A 22,991-nucleotide genomic window follows, 5' to 3' on the forward strand; every position below is an offset into this window, starting at 1 on the left:
TTCGGTTTGTAAGCTTTTCCATTAGGCCCTAAACCTTGGGGAATAGTCTTCCCCTTGGTCCTCCCCGCTGTTTCCCTTTTGCCTTGGGGCCTTGAGCTCCTTTATTTCACCCTCCTCCTTTCTCTTTGTCTTGGCTGTATGGAGTAAGTTCTCCAGTATCACTCCTACCTCATTCACTGAAGTGATTTTGTGTTTTAATACTAAAAACCACTGAGTTGTACATTTTAAGAGGATGAGTTTTATGTTACATGAAACACATCTCCAAAAGAAAAAACAGTACAAAAAATTTTACTTTCTTAGCTTTCTGGGAGAAAACAGTTAAATAGTGATATGTAAATACTCCTTTTCCACGGTTCCAAGATTGGAAGATTTAAAATAGTCATGTATTTTTTATTCTTTATTTTTCTTCTAAGAACAGGTCAGAAGGAATATCAGAGCAGTGTTCTGTAGTGTAAAGTGTATGACTGGTTTTTTTGTGTGTGTATTGCTTTTTTTAAACCTTGAGAGTGGTTGGACAGCTGGTGAGAAAGCAGACTGTTGTCCATAGAGCAGCAGCTCTGAGCGAGATGTTACCATTTCTCTACAGGTCTCGTGGAGTGTGCAGAAGAGTCCTGTGAAGGCTATGAGGTGGTGCAGACCCCGCAAGGTTTCCGGTGTACTCTGAAGGCCCCCAGCCTGCTCTACAAGTGAGTGAGGCCCCTGGCAGCTTCATGGGAAGGCATTTCTAGGAAACATAGCAGGAAGTAGATTCTTCTCTTTTCCACACTTATTGCAATGCTTGATTACTAGTGGTAAAATGGTTTAGTGTTTAATGTCCTAGAATTTCTAAGGACTGATTGTAGATCAGTTTCATCATTTCACATATGTCACCAAGTCCTGTTGATTTTGCTTCTTAAATATCTTTTGAATCTACTTATCTCTTTCTTTACAGCCACCCTGCTGCCTTGTCTGTGAATTACTTCAAGTAGCCTACTTACTGGTCTCTCCAGATTGATTCTTGCTCTCTCTTCCAATCAGTTCTTCACATTGAGGGCGGAATGATCTTTTTAAAAGGCAAACCTGATTATTTTACTACCTTTGCTTGAAATCCATTAACATCCTTCCTCTGAAGATGGAATTCTCTTCCATTAGAGCAGTGGCCAAAATCTTGAACATGAGTTAGCCAGCCTTGATTTTTCAGTCTCAGTTCACACCACTGTTTCCCTGGCTTCGCACTTAAGCTTAACTGGTTTTCTTCAGTTTTTCACATGTGCCGTGTTCCTTCCTGCCTTTGAGCCTTGGCATATGCTGTTCCCTTTGCCTTTCAATCTCTCCTGTTCCTTAGCTAGTTTTATTCTCCTTCCTTAGGGAAGCTTGCTTTGACACCGACATCCCCACCGCCACATTGATTACCCTACTATACGTTTTCATAACACCCTCTACTTTTCCTTTGTAGCATTTCTCAGTCTTATGTTTATATTTATTTGTGTGCTATTTGATATTTTTCCCACTAGATGGGAAGTTTCTTGAAGGTAGGAATGTGTCCTGTTATTCTCCAATGCTTGTCAAATACTGATGTGCTTTTTCCAGAGTTATCGTTATATGTAAATTGCTTGGAAGCTTTGCCATCCCTTCAGTCTGTGCTTGCTTGCTTGCGTGATGGACCACATTCTGTCTCTTATTAACCACTAATACGGTTAGCTTATGTGGCTGACTGGCTTCTTTTGGGCTTGTGCCTCTGGAGATAGGCTGGTCTGGGAAGTCATAGATTTTTTTTCTGTGTTGTACCAGATGAATAAAGTCTGTCCTTGATCCTCTATGAGAGGAGATCTACAAATATGGAATCATATACCTTTAAGCTCCAAGAGGCAAGTAGGTTCATTCTTGTCAACCTTGAGAATCTTCTGAAACACCTATTAAGGATGAAATTCTTATGGAATGTGGCTGAATGCGAAACCAGATGTTAATCCTGACAGCTCACTTTTCTCTCAGGTTCTGGTGACATTTTCTTCTAAGAAACATGATTTTAGAAAGTTGTGGCTCAGGTTCCTGATAAAATCAATGCAACATGTCTTCCTTAATGTATATATTTGCTACTGCTAAGGTGTGTAAAGATTCCTTAAATATCTGATTCTAACTTGATGACCTTTTGAATTCTATATATTCTAAGTACTCATTTTGTTCCAGATGACTTGCAATTTAGATTAGGTATTGGTTCTGCTAAATCCTAATTAATAGACAGTATTTACTAGGAAGACTCCTTCCTCCCTTCCTCCTTTCCTGTCTTATTGAGAAACAATTGTCATACAAGGAAGATTTCTTTCTTATGAATCATTTATGTAAGGTTATTTGGATCAAGGAAGAGATTACTTAACCAAAGTAATTTATAATCAAAGCCTAATGGTGATACACGTGTCCACGGACTGGATCTAATACTGTGGTTCTCAACTTCAGGTGCACATTTAAAGCTCCTGGGGAGCTTTAAAAATTCCTGATACCTAGGTGCACCCCAGACCAGTTGAGTCCAAATCTCTGGGAGCTGAACCCAGGCATCATTAGTTTTTGTAGCCCCCCAGGTGATTCCAGTGTGTAGCCAAGATTGAGAAGCACTTGATCTGGCAGGAATTTCCACTTACATATTCAATAAAGGAGTCACCCTTTCACTGCATATCTTTTATTGTAGTGAGTGTTTTAGACTTTCCATGTAAACCTCTTTTGGGTCTGGTACTCTTAACTGTAAGGATGCTGTCATGGGCTTAATGAGGATGGCATGGGCTGTACTGAGCTATGTGTCAGTCACTAGGAAGCCCTTTTATATATGATCACATTTAATCCTTAAAACAACCTTATGTTACTTAGGTATTATTCACTCCATTTTTATAAGTGAGGAAATAGGTTTAGAGTGGTTAAATGACTTGCCCAAGGTTTGATTCTAAACCGTCTTTAACCTCAATCACTTCCCTAAGGTGCCTGGACTATTAATAACACTTTGAGCCAACTACTTAGGGTAAGTTTGTCCACTAGCCACGTGCTAACAAACAGGAGCCTGGTTGAAAGCTCCGCTTGTTGATAAGGCCTGGAAAGGCAAGGGCCTGATGGAGTTGGTGCTGCACAGTCCCTAGCCCAACACAGAGAAAAACCACATTGAAACTGTGGAGTTCTCGTCCTCTTCTAAACATCTTGTTTTATAAAAATCTGGCTTACTACAGTAGACCTTAATGGAAATAACCGGGCTTGGTTATCCCCATGTAAAAAACAAATGCAGAGTTTTAGACATAGTCACCCATGCTGTTGGATACTGTAATTGAAATCATAGAAGCTGAAATACTGTTGATGAGGAAGTTTTATCTCTTAACTTTATGGTCCTGTGATGGTCTCTTAGTGCTTTATAGACTCTGAAACTTTTCTCCTGGGATCCGGCAGTCTCATTTGCTTTAACACATCTAATTACTGTGGGTTTCAGAAGATAACCTTGGATTGTCAGAATTATTTATGCTAGGAGGCCCAGGCAAGTAATGCAAATGAGCCAGCAGATGATTGAGGTGCAGTCAGTGAAAGACAGTAGGGAGGGACAGGGTTTGTGATGAGCTCATATTCCATTTTTAGGAACGTGCTCATGTTCCAGCCTATTTTTGCCATGAGTAGTCAGATCTCCCAATTTTTCAAAAGAACTTAGAAATCTATACTTTTAGGTAAAATTTCCCAATTTTTAGGTGAACTCTCCCAAACAAAACATGCCTATGTGTTTGAATTCAACCTGAGGATTACCTCTTTACTCTCTGTGCTTGAATCTGTCCTGACTGGTGAACCCTGCTCTTTGCTAAGCTCTTTACCTTTATTTAATTAATCAAGGATAATTCCCTTAGGATGAACTCATAATGTAGTTAATTTGCTCTCTAAGAGAACGAGGTTTTCCCCCTTCAAACTGTAGACCCAGTCAAGTGCCCTGTGAGACTGTGCCAGCTTTCCTTTCACTGAACTGCAGACCCAGATTTTGAATATAGTTTTTTATTTATTTATTTATTTTTGGCTGTGTTAGGTCTTTGTTGGTGCCCGCGGGCTTTCTCTACTTGTGGCGAGTGGGGGCTACTTTTCGTTGTGGTGGCTTCTCTTGTTGTGGAGCATGGGCTCTAGGCACGTGGGCTTCAGTAGTTGTGGCGCGTGGGCTTCAGTAGTTGTGGCTCGCGGGCTCTAGAGCCCAGGCTCAGTAGTTGTGGCGCACAGGCTTGGTTGCTCCGCGGCATGTGGGATCTTCCTGGACCAGGGCTCGAACCCGTGTCCCCTGCATTGGCAGGCGGATTCTTAACCACTGCACCACCAGGGAAGTCTCTGAATATAGTTTTGAGAAGCAAGCAGGCATTGAGCATAGTTATTCTTTCTATGTGGTTGAATTGGCTGTAGGATATCATTTTGCCAATGAGTGTAATGCAGTATGTTCTATAAAGCTGTATGATTTGTAATTTCCCCTACAGATACTGAGTTTTTACTGAAGCACTTTTCTATGAGGGAGTGTCTCTGGCCACGTATGATTTAAACATGATGGAGTTCTTTATTCTTGAACATTTTGATTTACGTTAATTAATTTTCTTTATATTATAGGCATATAGTTGGAAAGAGGGGCGACACTAGGAAGAAGCTAGAAGTGGAGACCAAAACTTCCATAAGCATTCCTAAGCCTGGACAAGAAGGAGAAATTGGTGAGACCCAATATGTATGTTATATTTGGAATCACTTGTGTGTGTGTATGGAATAATGTGACCCAACTGAGGTGTTTGGTGACTATATTCTTTATGTGGTTCTGTAGCTATTGGCCTTTTTATATCAGTGTCAGTCTCCCAAATGAAGAAAGATGTAGTCATACAACCTTAACTTGATTAAGTACCTGGGCCTTAATTTTATACTTCACCACGCACTGATGGAATAAAGCTTCCAGATTTTGTTGTGGACGAGGAAATTTCTTTCATGCTTCAGTAGCTTGAAATGAAGTTGTGAATTATTTCAAGTTAGAATTAGAGAAAACCAGTGGGATCAGCAAATTTGAAATAAAGTTCAGACCTTTCCATATTGTTCTCTTGTTTTTATCTTGCTTTGTAGACTAGGAAGGAAATAGTAAGAATAATAATTAAAACAACAACCTGATTCAAATAACTGGTCAGGTGAGGAAGAGTAGTTTAGCAATAGAAATTACGTCAGAAAGTGTCTGTACTAAAGCAACAATGTGAACCAAGGGCATAGGCTTGTGTTGTAAAGTGGCTTTGAGTGAGAGGCACTGGAGGGACAGAATTTTAAAAAAACTCATCCTAAAGCAGTAGGACTTCTTCAATGTCGAATAAGTGCAGCAGCCTCCAATAATCCATTTTCCATAATCACTCATAGGTTGTATTAAGTCTTAGGAGAAAAAAATAAGTACTCTTTTCATTTTGTGCTGTGTAAGAATAATCACTGTGGCGGATAAGTAGCAGTTGACTTTAGAGCAGTGCTGTCCAGGAGAACTTTCTGTGATCGTGAACATGTTGTGTATCTGCACTGTCCAGTGCAGGAGCCACTAGCCACACGGGACTGTGATTACTTGAAATGTGGCTAGTGTGACTGAGGAACTGAATTTTAAATACTGCTTCATTCTAATTCATTTAACTTTTAATTTAGCTGTGTGTGGGCTCCTGTTTTGGACAATGAAGTGCTAGAATTTTCCCCAGCCCCTTGGTAACTTGAGCAAACTTTAGCTTTAGGACTTTAATGACATTTTTTTTTTAATTAATTAATTAATTTTTGGCTGTGTTGGGTCTTCGTTGCTGCATGCGGGCTTTTCTCTAGTTGCGGTGAGCAGCAGGGGCTACTCTTCGTTGCAGTGCACGGGCTTCTCATTGCAGTGGCTTCTCTTGTTGTGGAGCACGGGCTCTAGGCACGCGGGCTTCAGTAGTTGTGGCATGTGGGCTCAGTAGTTGTGGTTCACGGGCTCTAGAGCACAGGCTCGGTAGTTGTGGCACACGGGCTTAGTTGCTTCGCGGCATGTGGGATCTTCCCGGACCAGGGCTCGAACCTGTGTCCCCTGCATTGGCAGGTGGATTCTTAACCACTGTGCCACCAGGGAAGTCCCTAATGACATTTTTGAAGGACTCTCACTGAAATAAATATTTAGAATTACAGTTAAAAAAACTTGGGTCTTGGGGTTCCCTGGTGGCACAGTGGTTGAGAGTCCGCCTGCCGATGCAGGGGCCACGGGTTTGTGCCCCGGTCCGGGAAGATCCCACATGCCGCGGAGCCACTGGGCCCGTGAGCCATGGCCGCGGAGCCTGCGCTCCACAACGAGAAAGGCCACAACAGTGAGGGGCCTGCGTACTGCAAAAAAAAAAAAAAAAAAAAAAAAAAAACTTGGGTCTTACCTTAAGTGTTAAAGTTCAAGTTACAAATATTGAAGTAATTTTATTAATTGCATTAAAGCTTATTTCTTTTTATTTCCTGATTTAAAAATTAATACATGCTTTCAAAAACAAAAACTTGTAGAAATTATATATAAAGTATAAAGGGAAGTCTCTTGTGTTATGAACCTCAGCCATAATTGCTGTTAATAGTTGAATCTGTTCTGCATTTTTTCTATGCATATAGCAACAGATGGATAATAATTTTTATTTTGGTAAAAATTATAACATGCTATAAATGTAGAGACCTTAGCCATTTTAAGATACTGGAGTCATTCCAAAACTTATTCAGAAAAGGTTAGACAGGTTGTTAAGATTCCATTTTGACTTAGAAAGCACAAATATTTAAGTGTGAAAAATAAGTGTGTCTAATCATTAAAAGTAAGAATTTAGTGGAACTAATTTAACTGAAAAAGAAGAGGATAAACTGGTTATGGTCTTGTAGGGAAGTAAAGTATATAGAAAAATCAAATTTATTGCTTACAGTAAATTGGGTTGTGCTGTGAAATCACGACTGCCGGTGCATTGGTGTGGTATATGCTGTAATTAGTTATTTTCTTTTGCCTCTCCTAAATTAGAGAAACTAGAGAAGAAAATGATCTAGTAGGTTTTAATTTGTCCTCTAGATAAGGATCTGGTCTAGTCTGTTTTGAAGTCTCAGGCAATGGGATGTAAGAAGATGCTTTTAAAGTGTTGTTGTCATTGTAGTTAGGCAATTGGTTTTTTTAAAGTTTCACATCAATGCCTTTAATTGTTTTCTTTCTCTGTATCCCTTATTGTAGTCTTTAGACCCATGCCATGTAAATTCTGGTCCTCTCAGATATAATATTCTAATATTTTAGAATATTTCTAACCTCATCATATTTGCTTTTTAGTAATTGTTTGCTCAACTTTGAATCTTTTTCTGGAAATCAGCCTGAGCACCTTTGAAGTGCCCTTTTCAGTTTTCTATGTTAAAAAATGAAAATGTCTTATTAGTCTTATTCTCTACTGAACCACCTTCTTAATGGAAAATAATAGATTTAGCATATTGTACTAAATTTTTACAGAAATAAAACATAAACATGAATTTTAAGCTTCCATCTCCTCCATCCCTTTTCCTTTTATTTTCTCACCATATTTTGTCTCTTGCAGAAATAATTATAATTTCTACTTTCCCTTAATTTTGTCCCAGTTTACCATTGAATCCTCCTTTGTCAGTATTTCTATAGCACATTATTTGAATGCCTGCTAGGATACTTCCCTTCACTGGGCATCTGAGTCTTTTGGATTCTCAAAGGATCCTATTTGAAAATATCAATGATGTCATTAGAAAATATCATATCTCAGCTTCTTACATTTTTTGGTTATTACTTATGTCAATTTTTTACTTAGGCAAACAGTTTTTAGGCTTTCTGTTAATTAATTCATTCATAGTTTACTTCTTTTCTTAGAAATTTCCATCTTGTTTCTCTACAACGAAATGGGTATGATAATTTCATTCTTATTAAGAAATAGATAGGTTGTTCTTTAGAAAGTTTCAAGTGCTTTAATGGGAAGTATTAAAGAAATAATTCCATTTGTTTGTCCTAACTTCTGCAGTTGCTTGGAAGGAACAAGCTTTGTGGTCTTGAAAGTACATAGCACATTTTGCTATTATTAGAGTTAATACTTCAATATTTTATGTTCAGAAGTCTGTCCTTTCCTCTTTAATAAATAGTCTGTTAAAATGCCAGTTTTGTTCATTGTTCCTATCTTGTGCACCTTTCCTTAGTTTCTGTTTTGGACCAAGCACTGCCAGTTCTGGAACCTAGAAGTTTAATCTCTGCTTAAACAGAGGTTGTGTAATCCCTAAATGATTTTTTTTCTTTGCAGACAGTGGTGTCAAGGCTTTGTGGCTTTTTCCCCTATTTTCGTTTACATATGTGTAAAGACAGCCCAGACCAAAGAAGACCAAATTATACCAAGGCGTGGAAATTTGATATTCATACATACAATACAGATATAGATAAAACTTTTACTTTAACCTTGTATTTTCATACAGTTAGGGTAGGATTGTATATACTGTAGTAGACTCTCTTCTGCTCTTTTACTATAGTGAATCACTAAAAATTCTGCCACAGTATTTTTAAAAATTGAGGTAAAATTTACATGACAGAAAGCTCCACTCTTTTTGTTCTTAACTTTTTATTGTTATTTTAATTTCTGTGTGATATATTGTTCTTTTTTTAAATGGTAGAATATACACAACGTAAAATTTACCATTTAGACCACTTTAAAGTGTTGAATTCAGTGGCATTTAGTATATTTACAGTGTTGTGCAACCTTCACCACTGTCCAGTTCCAGAACATTTTATCACCCAAAAAGAAAACCCCATACCCATTAAGCAATCACTCCCCATTCCTCACTACTCCCCAGCTCTTGGCTACCACTGATCTGCTTTCTGACTCTCTGAATTTGTCTGTTTAGATATTTACTATATGTGGAAACATACAATACGTGGCCTTTGTGTCTGGCATCTTTAACTTAGCACAATGTTTTCAGGATTGATCCATGTTTTTGCATGTATCAATACTTCACTCCTTTTTTTTGGCTGAGTAGTATTTCAGTGTATGGAAATACCACATTTTATTTATTCGCTTATTGGTTAATGGACATTTGTGTTTTTCCACCTTTTGGCTCTCGTGAACAGAACTGCTATGAACATTTGTACAGGTTTTAAAATTTTATTTATTTATTTATTTTTGGCTGCATTGTGTCTTCGTTGCTGTGCACAGGCTTTCTCTAGTTGCAGCGAGTGGGGGCTACTCTTCATTGAGGTGTGTGGGCTTCTCATTTCAATGGCTTCTCTTGTTGAAGAGCATGGTCTCTAGGCACATGGGCTTCAGTAGTTGTGGCACGCAGGCTCAGTAGTTGTGGTTCGAGGGCTGTAGAGCACAGGCTTATTAGTTGTGGTGCACAGGCTTAGTTGCTCTGTGGTATGTGGGATCTTCCTGAACCAGGGCTCGAACCCGTGTCCCCTGCATTGGCAGATGGATTCTTAACTGCTGTGCCACCAGGGAAGTCCCTGTACAGGTTTTTTCTTTGAACACCTGTTTTTACTTCCTTTGAGTTTCTATCTAGGAGTGAATTCCTGGGTCACATGGTATTTTTCTGTGTACCTTTTCAAAGAACTGCCAAACTTTTCCACGGCAACTGTACCATTTTACATTCATACCAGCAAGGTATGAGGGATTGCTTGTAGCTTTTGAACTCATTTCTCTACTTCATCAGATGGCCTTGAGGTTATTCTGTTTTTAAACCTCATTCTGCTTAGACTGAATTCATTAACAGCTTTCTTACCCTTGGTACTGTCCCCTGTTCAGAATTATGTACACATTCATGACAATTTTATTCTCCAGAGCTGACAGTTTCAAGAGGTCACCTATTTTACAACCATTTGATGGTCCTTGAGCATTTTAATATTTGCCTTTTTTTTTTTGCTTACAGTAATCACTGGCCAGCATCGAAGTGGTGTAATTTCAGCCCGAACTCGGATTGATGTTCTTTTGCTCACTTTTAGAAGAAAGCAGCCCTTCACTCACTTCCTTGCCTTTTTCCTCAATGAAGCTGAGGTTCAGGAGCGATTTCTGAAGTTCCAGGAGGAAGTACTGGAGAAGTGCTCCATGGTAAGCAGCAAACAGAACAAAACAAAAAGTTAAAGAAAAAAATATAAAGAAGAGTACAAAAATGACTCATAATTCAAACAGTAGAAAGATACAAGCCTCTTCTCCCACTGAAAAAGGGAACCATTTCTAACGGTTTCTTTTAATTCTGAACTGCAAAAAATATATAGACATATAAGCACATAAGTTTCTATGTTACAGAAATATCCTTTAAAGGATGTTGAAGACACAAAGGGATCATCCTAATATCCACACTATTCTGCCCTTTGTGGGTGTATTTTTATGCATTTTAACGCATGTATAGATTTCTGTAGCCACCTACCACAATCAGGATACAGAAGAGCTCTACTCCCCCCAAAAACTTCCTCATGTTGTCTCTTACAGTCACCTCTTCCTCACCCCATACTTTGGCAATCACTGATCTCTTCTTGGTTACTATAGTGTTGTCTTCCTGAGAATGTCATATAAGTGGAATCATACAGTATGTAACCTTTTGAGATTGGTTTTGGCTTTCAGGTTCATCCGAGTTGTGGTATGTTTCACTAATTTGTCCCCTCTCATTAATTTGTTTTCAGTTTTTGGCAGTTATGAATAGAACTACTATAAACATCTGTGTACAGGTTTTTATGTGAACATAGTTTTCATTTCTTTAAAGTAAATATCCAGGAGTGGGATTGCTGGGATATATGGTAGGTATATGTTTAACTTCATAAGAAACTACCAAACTGTTTCTCAGAGTGCCTGTACTATGCATTCCCATCAACAGCATAAGAGAATTCCAATTGTTCTGCACCCTTGCCAGCATTTGGTGGTGTTGGCATTTTCATTTTAGCCATTCTAATAAGTGTGTAGTGATATGTTATTGTGTTTTTTTTTTTTTTTTTTGGCTGCATTGGGTCTTTGTTGCTGTGTGTGGGCTTTCTCTAGTTGCGGCGAGCAGGGGCTACTCTTCATTGCAGTGTGCAGGCTTCTCATTGTGGTGGCTTCTCTGGTTGCAGAGCACAGGTTCTAGGTGTGCGGGCTTCACTAGTTGCAGCACTTGGGCTCACTAGTTGAGGCTCGTGGGCTCTAGAACGCAGGCTTGGTAGTTGTGGTGCATGGGCTTAGTTGCTCTGTGGCATGTGGGATCTTCTCGGACCAGGGTTCAAACCCGTGTCCCTTGCATTGGCAGGCAGATGCTTTTTTTTTTTTTTTTTTTTGCGGTACGCGGGCCTTTCACTGTTGTGGCCTCTCCCGTTGTGGAGCGCAGTCTCCGGACGCGCAGGCCCAGCGGCCATGGCTCACGGGCCCAGCCGCTACGCGGCATGTGGGATCCTCCCCGACTGGGCCACGAACCCATGTCCCCTGCATCGGCAGGCGGACTTTCAACCACTGCGCCACCAGGGAAGCCCAGCAGGCGGATTCTTAACCACTCTGCAACCAGGGAAGTCCCTCTTATTGTGGTTTTAATTTGTATTTCTCTAATGGCTAATGATGTCGAACATTTTTTTTTAAATGTATTTATTTATTTTTGGCTGTGTTGGGTCTTCATTTCTGTACAAGGGCTTTCTCCAGTTGCAGTGAGCGGGGGCCCCTCTTCATCGCGGTGCACGGGCCTCTCACTGTTGCGGTCTCTTGTTGTGGAGCACAGGCTCCAGACTTGCAGCCTCAGTAGTTGTGGCTCACGGGCCCAGTTGGTCCGCGGCATGTGGGATCCTCCCAGACCAGGGCTCAAACCCGTGTCCCCTGCGTTAGCAGGCGGATTCTCAGCCACTGTGCCACCAGGGAAGCCCTGAACATCTTTTTTAATGTGCCTTTTTGCCATTCTTTTATCTGCTTTGGTGAGGTATTATCTTTTACACAACTTAAAACTGTTTTCTTACTGTTGAGTTTTGAGAGTTCTTTTATATATCTTCTGGATACAAGTCCTTTCAAGGATATGTGATTTCCAGATATTTTCCCCAGTCTGTAGCTTATCTCTTCATTCTCTTATCAGTGACTTTTGCAGAGCAAAAGTTTTAAATTTCGATGAAGTCCAATTTATTAATTTTTCTTTTATGGATTGAACTTTTGATGTCATATATAAGAACTTTTTGCCTAACCCCAAGTCACAAATGTTTTCCCTTAGAATTTTCATGGTTTTGCTTTTTTATATTTAGATCTGTGACCTAGTTAATTTTTGTGTAAGTTGTAAAGTTTAGGTCGGGGTTCATTTTTTTGCATATGGATGTCCATGCTGTGCTTTCTTTTTATTTATTTATTTAAAATTTACTTATTTTATTTATTTTTATTTTTGGCTGCATTGGGTCTTCGTTGGTGCATGCGGGCTTTCTCTAGTTGCTGCGAGCGGGGGCTACTCTTCCTTGCGGTGCGCAGGCTTCTCTTGTTGTGGAGCACAGGCTCTAGGCTCCTGGGCTTCAGTAGTTGTGGCATGCAGCCTTAGTAGTTGTGGCTCACGGGCTCTAGAGCACAGGCTCAGTAGTTGTGTGACACAGGCTTAGTTGCTCTGCGGCATGTGGGATATTCCCAGGCCAGGGCTCGAACCTGTGTTCCCTGCATTGGCAGGCAGATTTTTAACCACTGCGCCACCAGGGAAGCCCCATGCTCTGTTTTCTTAATCTTGTAATAAGGAGAGGAATAAAAGCATGTGGAATAAAATAGAAGTGTGGTTAGTATTTATTTATTTATTTATTTTGGTTCTTGAGACAGATGGACATACATCTGATTCTGGATTCCTCTATCTGTGTAGACTTGAGCAAGTGAACCTCTCCAAATTTTTACAGCCTGCTTTGGAGAGTTGTGGGAAGGATTAAATGAGATAACATATAGTACTCAGCATGGTGCTTGATACAGAATAAGCATTTAATAAATGGTGACTGCTACTCCTGATATTTTTATGGCTGGTTAGGTTAAAATTGTTAGTATTACTTGGAGTATTCAGAGTAGGTGAGTGCTATATTTGATAGCTGTGGGCAAGGTCAGTGAAAATGTTTTTGGTGAAAATTTTTACAAAATCCTTTCTTCCTTCTCTTTTTCCCTTCTCTTGTTTGTCCTGTCCACATTGCTCAAGCTGGGTCCTAGGTTTTAGAATATAGTGAGATATAGGTATGCAGATATAGAAGTATTAGAATCCAAGTACTTTTATGGGACAGGGGGTGACAGTTGGTCAACTTAATTATTTAAGAAGGAGGCTATGATGGTGAGAAGATTCAGACTGGGCAAATGTGAGTAGACAGTATAGAATTGTATAATCTATTTTTAGATGACTTCTTTGGCATTTATGTGCTTGAACAAAGGTACATTTATAAGTTCAATACACAAATACTATATATATGTGTATGCGTACATATATATGATTAGCAAACCATCAGAATATTACTAATTGTCATTAGTAAACCATCAGTATCTTTTTTCCTCTTAACATTTCATAGCAAGATGATTTCATTCTCAGTGGGAGTGGAGGGTCGGGTAGGAGAAGATCAAGAACGCTGAAGTTATAAAGACACAGATGTAGAGAATGGACTTGAGAACAGGGCGGGGGGAAGGGTAAGCTGGGACGAAGTGAGAGAGTGGCATGCACATATATACACTACCAAATGTAAAATAGATAGCTAGTGGGAAGCAGCCTCATAGCACAGGGAGATCAGCTCGGTGCTTTGTGACCACCTAGAGGGGTGCGTTAGGGAGGGTGGGAGGGAGATGCAAGAGGGAGGGGACATGAGGATATATCTATACATATAGCTGATTCACTTTGTTATACAGTAGCAACTAACAACAATGTAAAGCAATTATACTCCAATAAAGGTGTTTCAAAAAAAAAGCGGAAGTTTCAGTATGGTCTGGTAAATTTTGTGGGGGTGGTGCTGGTAAGTTTTGGAGTTGTTTTGCCTTGTTAATACCACTTAGTGAAGCTCAGTGATTATTTATTTTTTGGAGTATTACAAATACTTGATATTTGACAAGCAGATTATAATAAATTAGCCTTTTTCTTTCTGTGTGTGTGTGTATATGTGTGAACAGTTTCTCAGTTTTCTTTTGGATCCTGACAAGGGCTGACAGGGAGCAAATATTGGAATGATTACTTTAACTCAGCTGGAATGAGATTGGCCACTATGAATGTCATGCTGGCCTTAATCAGTCCAAAGTACTTCCTTCCTGCTTTCAGGGAGACTCCATACTGACATTGTCTTCTTCCTGCTTTTATTTTATTTTATTTTTTATTTATTTATTTTTTTAACATCTTTATTGGAGTATAATTGCTTTACAATGGTGTGTTAGTTTCTGCTTTATAACAAAGTGAATCAGTTATACATATACATATATCCCCATATCTCTTCCCTCTTGCATCTCCCTCCCTCCCACCCTCCCTATCCCACCCCTCTAGGTGGTCACAGAGCACCGAGCTGATCTCCTTGTGCTATGTGGCTGCTTCCCACTAGCTATCTATTTTACGTTTGGTAGTGTATATATGTCCATGCCACTCTCTCACTTTGTCACAGCTTACCGTTCCCCCTCCCCATATCATCAAGTCCATTCTCTAGTAGGTCTGTGTCTTTATTCCTGTCTTACCCCTAGGTTCTTAATGACCTTTTTTTTTTTTTTCTTAGGTTCCATATGTATGTGTTAGCATACGGTATTTGTTTTTCTCTTTCTGACTTAACTTCACTCTATATGACAGACTCTGGGTCCATCCACCTCACTACAAATAACTCAATTTCGTTTCTTTTTATGGCTGAGTTATATTCCATTGTATATATGTGCCACATCTTCTTTATCCATTCATCCGGTGATGGACACTTAGGTTGCTTCCATGTCCTGGCTATTGTAAACAGAGCTGCAATGAACATTTTGGTACATGACTCTTTTTGAATTACGGTTTTCTCAGGATATGCCTTCCTGCTTTTAAATCAAGTCCTGCTAACAGCAGGGAAGTAAGCACAGCATAAAAGAGTTAATAAGGGACCATTATCTATTTATTTATTTGCGGTTCGCGGGCCTCTCACTGTTGTGGCCTCTCCCGTTGCGGAGCACAGGCTCTGGACGCGCAGACTCAGCGGCCATGGCTCACTGGCCCAGCCGCTCCGCGGCACGTGGGATCCTCCCAGACCGGGGCACGAACCCGCGTCCCCCGCATCGGCAGGCGGACTCTCAACCACTGGGCCACCAGGGAAGCCCTATCTACTTACTATATGGAAGAAGGTTTTTACTGAATTTCATTCTGATGTTAGAACGACAGATGACTGTAAAACCATGTAGGCGTTTTCCACTGGTACTCTGCTTTTTTTTTAATATAAATTTATTTATTATTTATTTTTGGCTTCATTGAGTCTTTGTTGCTGTACGCGGGCTTTCTCTAGTTGCGGCAAGCGGGGCTACTCTTTGTTGCGGTGCATGGGTTTCTCATTGCGGTGCTTCTCTTGTTGTGGAGCATGGGGTCTAGGCACGTGGGCTTCAGTAGTTGTAGCACGCAGGCTCAGTAGTTGTGGTTAGAAGGCTGTAGAGCTCAGGCTCAGTAGCTGTGGTGCATGGGCTTAGTTGCTCCAGGGCATGTGGGATCTTCCCGGGCGAGGGCTCGAACCCATGTCCCCTGCATTGGCAGGCGGATTCTCAACCACTTCACCACCAGGGAAGTCCCTGGTACTCTGCTTTTATTTTTCCAACTTAGCAGAGTTCTTTTGTAGAAACTTTGAAGAATGTATGCCTGTTCATTGAGATAGCAGTTGTTTCCTGAAAGACTATGTGGCCCTCAGTCTTGTTTTGATTTCTCTGACACTCATTTGACATCTCTGATGAGAGTTTCTTCATCTCTAAAATAGGAGTGGTCTCAACATTCTCTTACATATAAGAAAAAGATGACATCTCTTGGTATAAAGTTGGCTCATACGTTTTTGAATTTACATATGTATGTATTATATACATTTATTAAAATTAAGTTACACACACTGTTTTGTAACTACCTTTTTGATTTTTTTTTTTTTTTTGGCCACGCCATGCAGCTTGTGGGATCTCAGTTCCCTGACCAGAGACTGAACCCGGGCCCCAGCAGTGAGAGCCTGGAATCCTAACCACTAAGCCACTAGGAACCTCCCTACTTTTTCGATTTAACAACATGTTTCAGGTCAATATAAGTAAATCTAATTGCTGCTTCTAATTGCTATGAAGTATCCTAGTCTATGAATGTACCCTAACTTATTTAATTAATACCCTATTGATGGACCATTGAAAGAAATTATTTCTATTAAATAATGCTATAAAGAACATTTTTGTAAATGCATCTTTGTGTTCTTGGCTGATGGTTTCTTTGAGGTACATTTTGGGATAATTTCTTAGAACTGGAATACATGGGTTAAGGGAATGTAAACTTAAAAATTTTTGATAGTTTTTTCCATTTTATTTTAAAAATCTGCCTTTTTGAGTTACAACTTACAAACAATATAATGCACCCATTTTAAGAGTATGCTTTGATGTATTTTGACAGACATGTACAGCAGTGCAACAACCATCAAAAACAAGATGTAGAACATTTCCATCACCCCAAAAATTCCCTTACACTACCTCTTTGCAGCCACTTCCTGCTATCTCATCTCCTACTAGTGATTCCAGGCAACCACTTATCTGCTGTCTGTTACTACTGGATTTCCCTTTGTTAGAATTTCATATAAATGCAATTATGCAGTATATAGTCTTTTTTTTTTTTAATTCTTTGGTCGCACTGTGCAGCATGTAGTATCTTAGTTCCCCAACCAGGGATCAAACCCACGCGCCTTGCATTGGAAGCACAGAGTCTTAACCACTGGACCACCAGGGAAGTCCCCAGTATATAGTGTTTTGTGTGGCTTTTTTTTTGTTCAGCATAACATTTTTGAGCATCATTCATGTTGGTGTGTGTTACAGTAGTTCATTTCTTTTTATTGCTAAGTATATTCCTTTGCATGAATGTACCAAAATTTGTTTATCCATTCAACTATTTGGGTGGTTTCTAGTCTTTGGCTCTTATAAATGAAGCTATTTTAATCATTTGTACAAAAATCTTTGTGTTAAGTATATGTTTTTATTCCTCTTGGGCAAGTACTTAGGAGTATAATTGTTGGATCAAGTGCAGATATAGGTTTAGTTTTATAGAAAACTTAGAACTATTCCCAACGTGGTGGTGCCTCTTCCTACCACAAATGATATATGAGAGTTTAGGTTGTTCCACATTCTTGCCGGCATTTGGTGGTGTCTTTTTTATTTTTTTTAATTGAAGTATTGTTGATTTACAATGTTTTGTTAGTTTCTGGTGTATAGCAATGTGATTCATTTATACATACATATACATATTCTTTTTCATATTCTTTTCCATTATGGTTTATTACAGGATATTGAATATAGTTCCCTGTGCTATACAGTAAGACCTTTTTGTTTATTTATTTTGTATATAGTAGTTTGTATATGCTAATCCCAAACTCCTAATTTATTTCTCCCCAATCACCTTTTCCCTTTGGTAATCATAAATTTGTTTTCTGTGTCTGTGAGTTTGTTTTATAAATAAGTTAATTTGTATCACATTTTAGATTCCATATGTAAGTGATACCATATGATATTTGTCTTTCTCTTTCTGACTTACTTCACTTAGTATGGCTAGGACCTCCAATATAGTGTTGAATAGAAGTGGTGAGAGGGGACATTCTTTCCTTTGTTCTTGATCATCGTAGGGGGAAAGTATTCAATCTTTTATCATTAAGTTTAATGTAAGCTGTAGGTTTTTTACCGATGCCCTTTAGCTGGTTGAGGAAATTCCATTCTGTTCCTAGTTTGCTGAGAATTAAAAAAAATCGCAACTGGGTATTAAACTTTGTTAATCTTTTTTTGTTTGTTTGTTTTTGCGGTACGTGGGCCTCTCACTGCTGTGGCCTCTCCCATTGTGGAGCACAGGCTCCGGACACGCAAGCCCAACGGCCATGGCTCACGGGCCCAGCCGCTCTGCGGCGTGTGGGATCTTCCCGGACCGGGGCGCGAACCCGTGTCCCCTGCATCGGCAGGTGGACTCCCAACCACTGCGCCACCAGGGAAGCCCTGTTAATCTTTTTTTAATATTTATGAGATTTATATATTTTTCCTTCATAGTGTAAATATACTTTATTACATAATTGATTTTGTAATGTTAAAACTAATCTTGCTCCTTAGATAACCTCACTTGGTCTTTTTTAAAAAATATATTTATTTATTTTCGGCTGCTTCGGGTCTTAGTTGCAGCACGTGGGATCTTTCATTGCGGTGCGCAGTTGTGGCACTCAGGCTGCTTTCTAGTTGGTGCGAGGGCTCAGTAGTTGCAACATGAGGGCCTTAGTTCCCTGATGAGGGATCAAACCCACGTCCCCTGCATTGGAAGGCAGATTCTTAACCACTGGACCACCAGGGAAGTCCCTCACTTGGTCTTGATGTATTATCATTTTTATATATTGTTGGATTTGATTTACTAGAACTTAATTATTAAGGAGTTTTATATCTGTGTTCATGAGAAGTATTGGTTTTAGTTTTCTTGTGACGTCTTCATCTTTTTTTTTCTTGTGTGTGTGTGTGTGTGTTAGCTTCAGGTGTACAGCAGAGTGATTCAAGGTGTACAGTTATGTGTGTATGCTTTTTCAGATTCTTTTCCATTATTGGTTATTACGAGACATTGAATATAGTTCCCTGTACTATACAGTAGGTCCTTGTTGTTTATTTCATACATAGTAGTGTGTATATGTTAATCCCAAACTGCTAATTTATCACACACACTCCCCCCACCCCTTGCTATCCCCTCTGGTAAACATGTATGTTTTCTATGTCTGAGTCTATTTCTGTTTTGTAAATAAGTTCATTTATATCATTTTCTTAGTCTTCATCTGGTTTTGATATCAGGGTAATACTGACCATATGATTCAATACCAAATGAGTAAAGTGAGTTGGGAAGGGTTCCCTTCTTATTTTCTGAGTTTGTGTAAGTTTGTGTAGGTATCATTTTTTCTTAAATGTTTAATGGAATTCACCAGTGAAGCCATCTAGATCTTTAGTTTTCTGAGAAGTTTTTAAATTAAATTTTGAATTAAATTTATTTAGTCGTTAGAACTATCCAGGTTATTTACTTCTTGAGTGTGTTTTTGTAGTTTGTATCTTTGAATTTATCCATTTCATCTAAAGTTTTTGAATTTTATTAGAATAAAGGTGTTCATAATATTTTATTATCCTTTTCATGTCTGTAAGCCCTGAAGTGATATTCCCTCTTTCATTGATGATATTGGTAATTTGTGTCTACTCTCTTATTCCTGATCTGTCTGGCTAGAGGTTTATCAATTGTATTGGTCTTTAAAAAAAAAAAAAAGCTTTTGGTTCCATTGATTTTTCTCTATTGTTTGTCCATTTCTGTTTCATTGATTTCTGCTTTTATCTTTTTTGTTGCATTTCTTCTGCTTAGCTTTGGGTTTAATTTGCTCTTGGTTTTTTGGCTTCTTAATGTAGAAACTTAAATCATTGATTTGAGACCTTTCTTAGTATTTTAGTGTTTTAGGTATTTTAAGTAAACATTTTTGAGATCATTGTCGATTCGTATGTGGTTTTAAGTCTTGTGATTTCTTATTTCACCCATGTTATTTAGAAGTTTGTTGTTTAGTTTTCTCCTTTTGGGGATTTTTTTTGTTACTGTTACAGATATCTTTCCATTACTGATTTCTAACTTAATTCTCTTGGTCAGATAACAGATTCTGTATGATTCCAATTCTTTTAAATGAATTTGTACCTGTTTTCTGTTACAGAATATTATCTATCTTGGTAAATGTTCTGTGTATATTTAAAAGGATGTACATTCTGATGTTTTTTGGTTGATCTATAAATGTTATATGTGCTGTCTGAGTGTTAGTGATCATTGTCATCTATATCCATATTGATTTTCTGTCTACTTGTTCTGTTAATTACTGAGAGAGGACTGTTGAAATATCCAACTGTAATTGTGGATTCATCTATTCCTCCTTTCAGTTCATCTATTCCTCCTTTCAGTTCTGTCATTTTTTTTCATATCTTCTTGGAAAATCAGTTCCTTTATAGTTATGAAACATCCCTCTTTATCCCTGACAAGATTTCTTGTTCTGAGGTCTAGTTTTTTAGATATTAATGTAGCCATTCCAGCTTTCTTTTGATTAGTATTTTTCATTATATATATATTTTTATTCTTTTAGCATATTTTTATCTTTGTATTCTAAATACGTTTCTTAAAGACAGCATATAGTTGAATTTTAAAAAATCTGGTCTGTCAACTCTTCCTTTTAACTGGAATGACTAGATTGTTTACTTTTAATGTAACTATAGATATAGGTGGGTTTAAATCTACTATTTTGTGATATTTTTTGTCCTATCTTTCCTTTGTTTTTTCCTATCATTTTTTAGATTTAGGGTTTTTTGAAATTTCATATTTTTGACGCTGTTGGCTTCTTAGCTACACCTGTTTGTTTTATTTTTTAAGTAAATGCTGTTAGGTTTACAATATGTATTTAATCCATCACCTTCAAATAATATTACACCACTTTACATATAATTTAAGAACCTCACAATGTATCATCTATTTCCTCCCTCCTGTCCTTTCTTTAATTGTCATTAATCTTGCTTCTATATATAAACAGCTTTCTGTAAGATTTCTTACAGTTCAAGTTTGCTGATGCTGGATACAGTTTCTCTCAGCTTTTGTCTGAAAAAGATCTTTAATTCATCTTCTTTTTTGAAAGATAATTTTAACTGGTTATAGGACTCTAAGTTGATAGTTTTTTCTTTCAACACCATAAAGACATTATTCTGTTGTCTTATGGCTTGTACAGTTTCTGATAAGAAATCTATTGTAATTCTTTGTTCTTCTGTGTGTAATATGTTTGGCTACCTTTTTTATTGGAAATGTTTTCAAATTTATAAAAAGTATAAAAAAATAATATGAGGAATACTCATATGCAGTAGTGCTGTATTATCTAATAATGTCCTTTATAATATTTCCAATACAAGTTCCAGGGTAAGGTCAGGAATTGCATTTAATTTTTATGTCCCTTTAACCTCTTTTTTTTTTTTTGTGGTACGCGGGCCTCTCACTGTTGTGGCGTCTCCCGTTGCGGAGCACAGGCTCTGGACGCGCAGGCTCAGTGGCCATGGCTCACGGGCCCAGCCACTCCGCGACATGTGGGATCTTCCCGGACTGGGGCATGAACCCGTGTCCCCTGCATCGGCAGGCGGACTCTCAACCACTGCGCCACCAGGGAAGCCCCCTTTAACCTCTTTTATGTGGAATATTTAATAGCCGTTCTGACTTTTATGTTACTGACATATTTGAAGAATGCATCCCTTCCAACCTTTTTTAAACAACAGAGCGTTCTTTTTTGCATTTGTCTTATGTGTCCTCATGTTTAAGTTGATATTATGTTTTCTCAGTTAGAGTACTGCATAGGTGATGTTGTGTCCTTCTGAGGATATCACACCTGGGGACATACAGCATTCATCTGTTTTTCGTACGTGATGTTACATCTAGTCAAGATATTGCCCAAATTGCTTCTAAGTATAATAACTGTATTTTATATCTTCCTTGCAACTAATAAGCAGTCTGCAGGGAGATACTCTAAGAACATGCAAATATAGTTGTGTCTTGGTATCTGTAGGTGGTGGTTCCAGGATCCCCTGTGGATACCAAAATCCACAGATGGTCAAGTCACATATAAAATGGCATAGTATTTGCATATAACCTACGCACATCCTCTTGTATACTTTTATTAATTAATTAATTAATTAATTTATTTATTTATTTATGGCTGTGTTGGGTCTTCGTTTCTGTGCGAGGGCTTTCTCTAGTTGTGGCAAGCGGAGGCCACTCTTCGTCGCGGTGCACGGGCCTCTCACTATCGTGGCCTCTCTTGTTGCGGAGCACAGGCTCCAGACGCGCAGGCTTAGTAGTTGTGGCTCACGGGCCTAGTTGCTCCGTGGCATGTGGGATCTTCCCAGACCAGGGCTCGAACCCGTGTCCCCTGCATTGGCAGATGGATTCTTAACTGCTGCGCCACCAGGGAAGCCCCTCTTGTATACTTTAAATCATCTCTAGCTTACTTATAATATCTAGTACAGTGCAAATGCTATGAAGATAGTTGCCAGTATGTGGCAAATACAAGTTTTGCTTTTTGGAACCTCTGGAATTAAAAAAAAAAAAATTCCCCAGGCTTAGCATCCACTGGTGATTCTTACCTGATTTTTTAAAAATTAATTCGTTAATTAATTAATTTATTTATTTTTGGCTGCATTGGGTCTTCGTTGCTGCACGTGGGCTTTTCTCTAGTTGCGGTGAGCGGGGGCAACTCTTCGTTGTGGTGCACGGGCTTCTCATTGCAGTGACTTCTCTTGTTGTGGAGCATGGGCTCTAGGCTCATGGACTTCAGTAGTTGTGGCACGCAGGCTCAGTAGTGGTGCCTCGCAGGCTCTAGAGTGCAGGCTCAGTAGTTGTGGCACATGGGCTTAGCTGCTCTGCGGCATGTGGGATCTTCCTGGACCAATGCTTGAACCTGTGTCTCCTGCATTGGCAGGCGGATTCTCAGCCACTGTGCCACCAGGGAAGCTCCTTATCTGATCTTCACCATGATGGTTGCAAAATGTTTCTAGCGCTTGCCCTACATTTAGTATTCAGCTTTCTACATTCTTTTGTAAGCAGGGGACCTTCCTTCTCCCCTTACTTTTATTTTTTTTTAAAAAAGCTCTTTTTATTTTTTATAAATTTATTTATTTTATTTTTGGCTGCGTTGGGTCTTTGTTGCTGCGCATGGTCTTTCTCTGGTTGCAGCGAGCAGGGGCTACTGTTCCTTGCGGTTCACAGGCTTCTTCTCATTGAAGTGGCTTCTCTTGTTACAGAGCACGGGCTCTAGAGCACAGGCTCAGTAGTCGCTGCACACGGGCTTAGTTGCTCCGTGGCATGTGGGATCTTCCTGCACTAGGGCT

At 39.0% G+C, this 22,991-nt stretch overlaps 1 protein-coding gene across 14 annotated transcripts in view; it reads left to right on the forward strand.

The window, feature by feature from the left end:
• The window catches only part of ASCC1 (activating signal cointegrator 1 complex subunit 1), a 141,547-nt gene that overhangs the window by 38,320 nt on the left and 80,236 nt on the right, over positions 1–22,991 (forward strand). For all 14 annotated transcript variants that reach the window (XM_067710619.1, XM_067710620.1, XM_067710615.1 and 11 more), the window contains 3 exons: positions 587–686; positions 4,579–4,676; positions 9,868–10,046. In XM_067710619.1, the coding sequence (XP_067566720.1) occupies positions 587–686; positions 4,579–4,676; positions 9,868–10,046 (377 nt within the window). The remainder of the gene's footprint in view (positions 1–586; positions 687–4,578; positions 4,677–9,867; positions 10,047–22,991) is intronic.

This window comes from Pseudorca crassidens, chromosome 16, assembly GCF_039906515.1.
Source record: "Pseudorca crassidens isolate mPseCra1 chromosome 16, mPseCra1.hap1, whole genome shotgun sequence".
NCBI lineage: Eukaryota > Metazoa > Chordata > Mammalia > Artiodactyla > Delphinidae > Pseudorca > Pseudorca crassidens.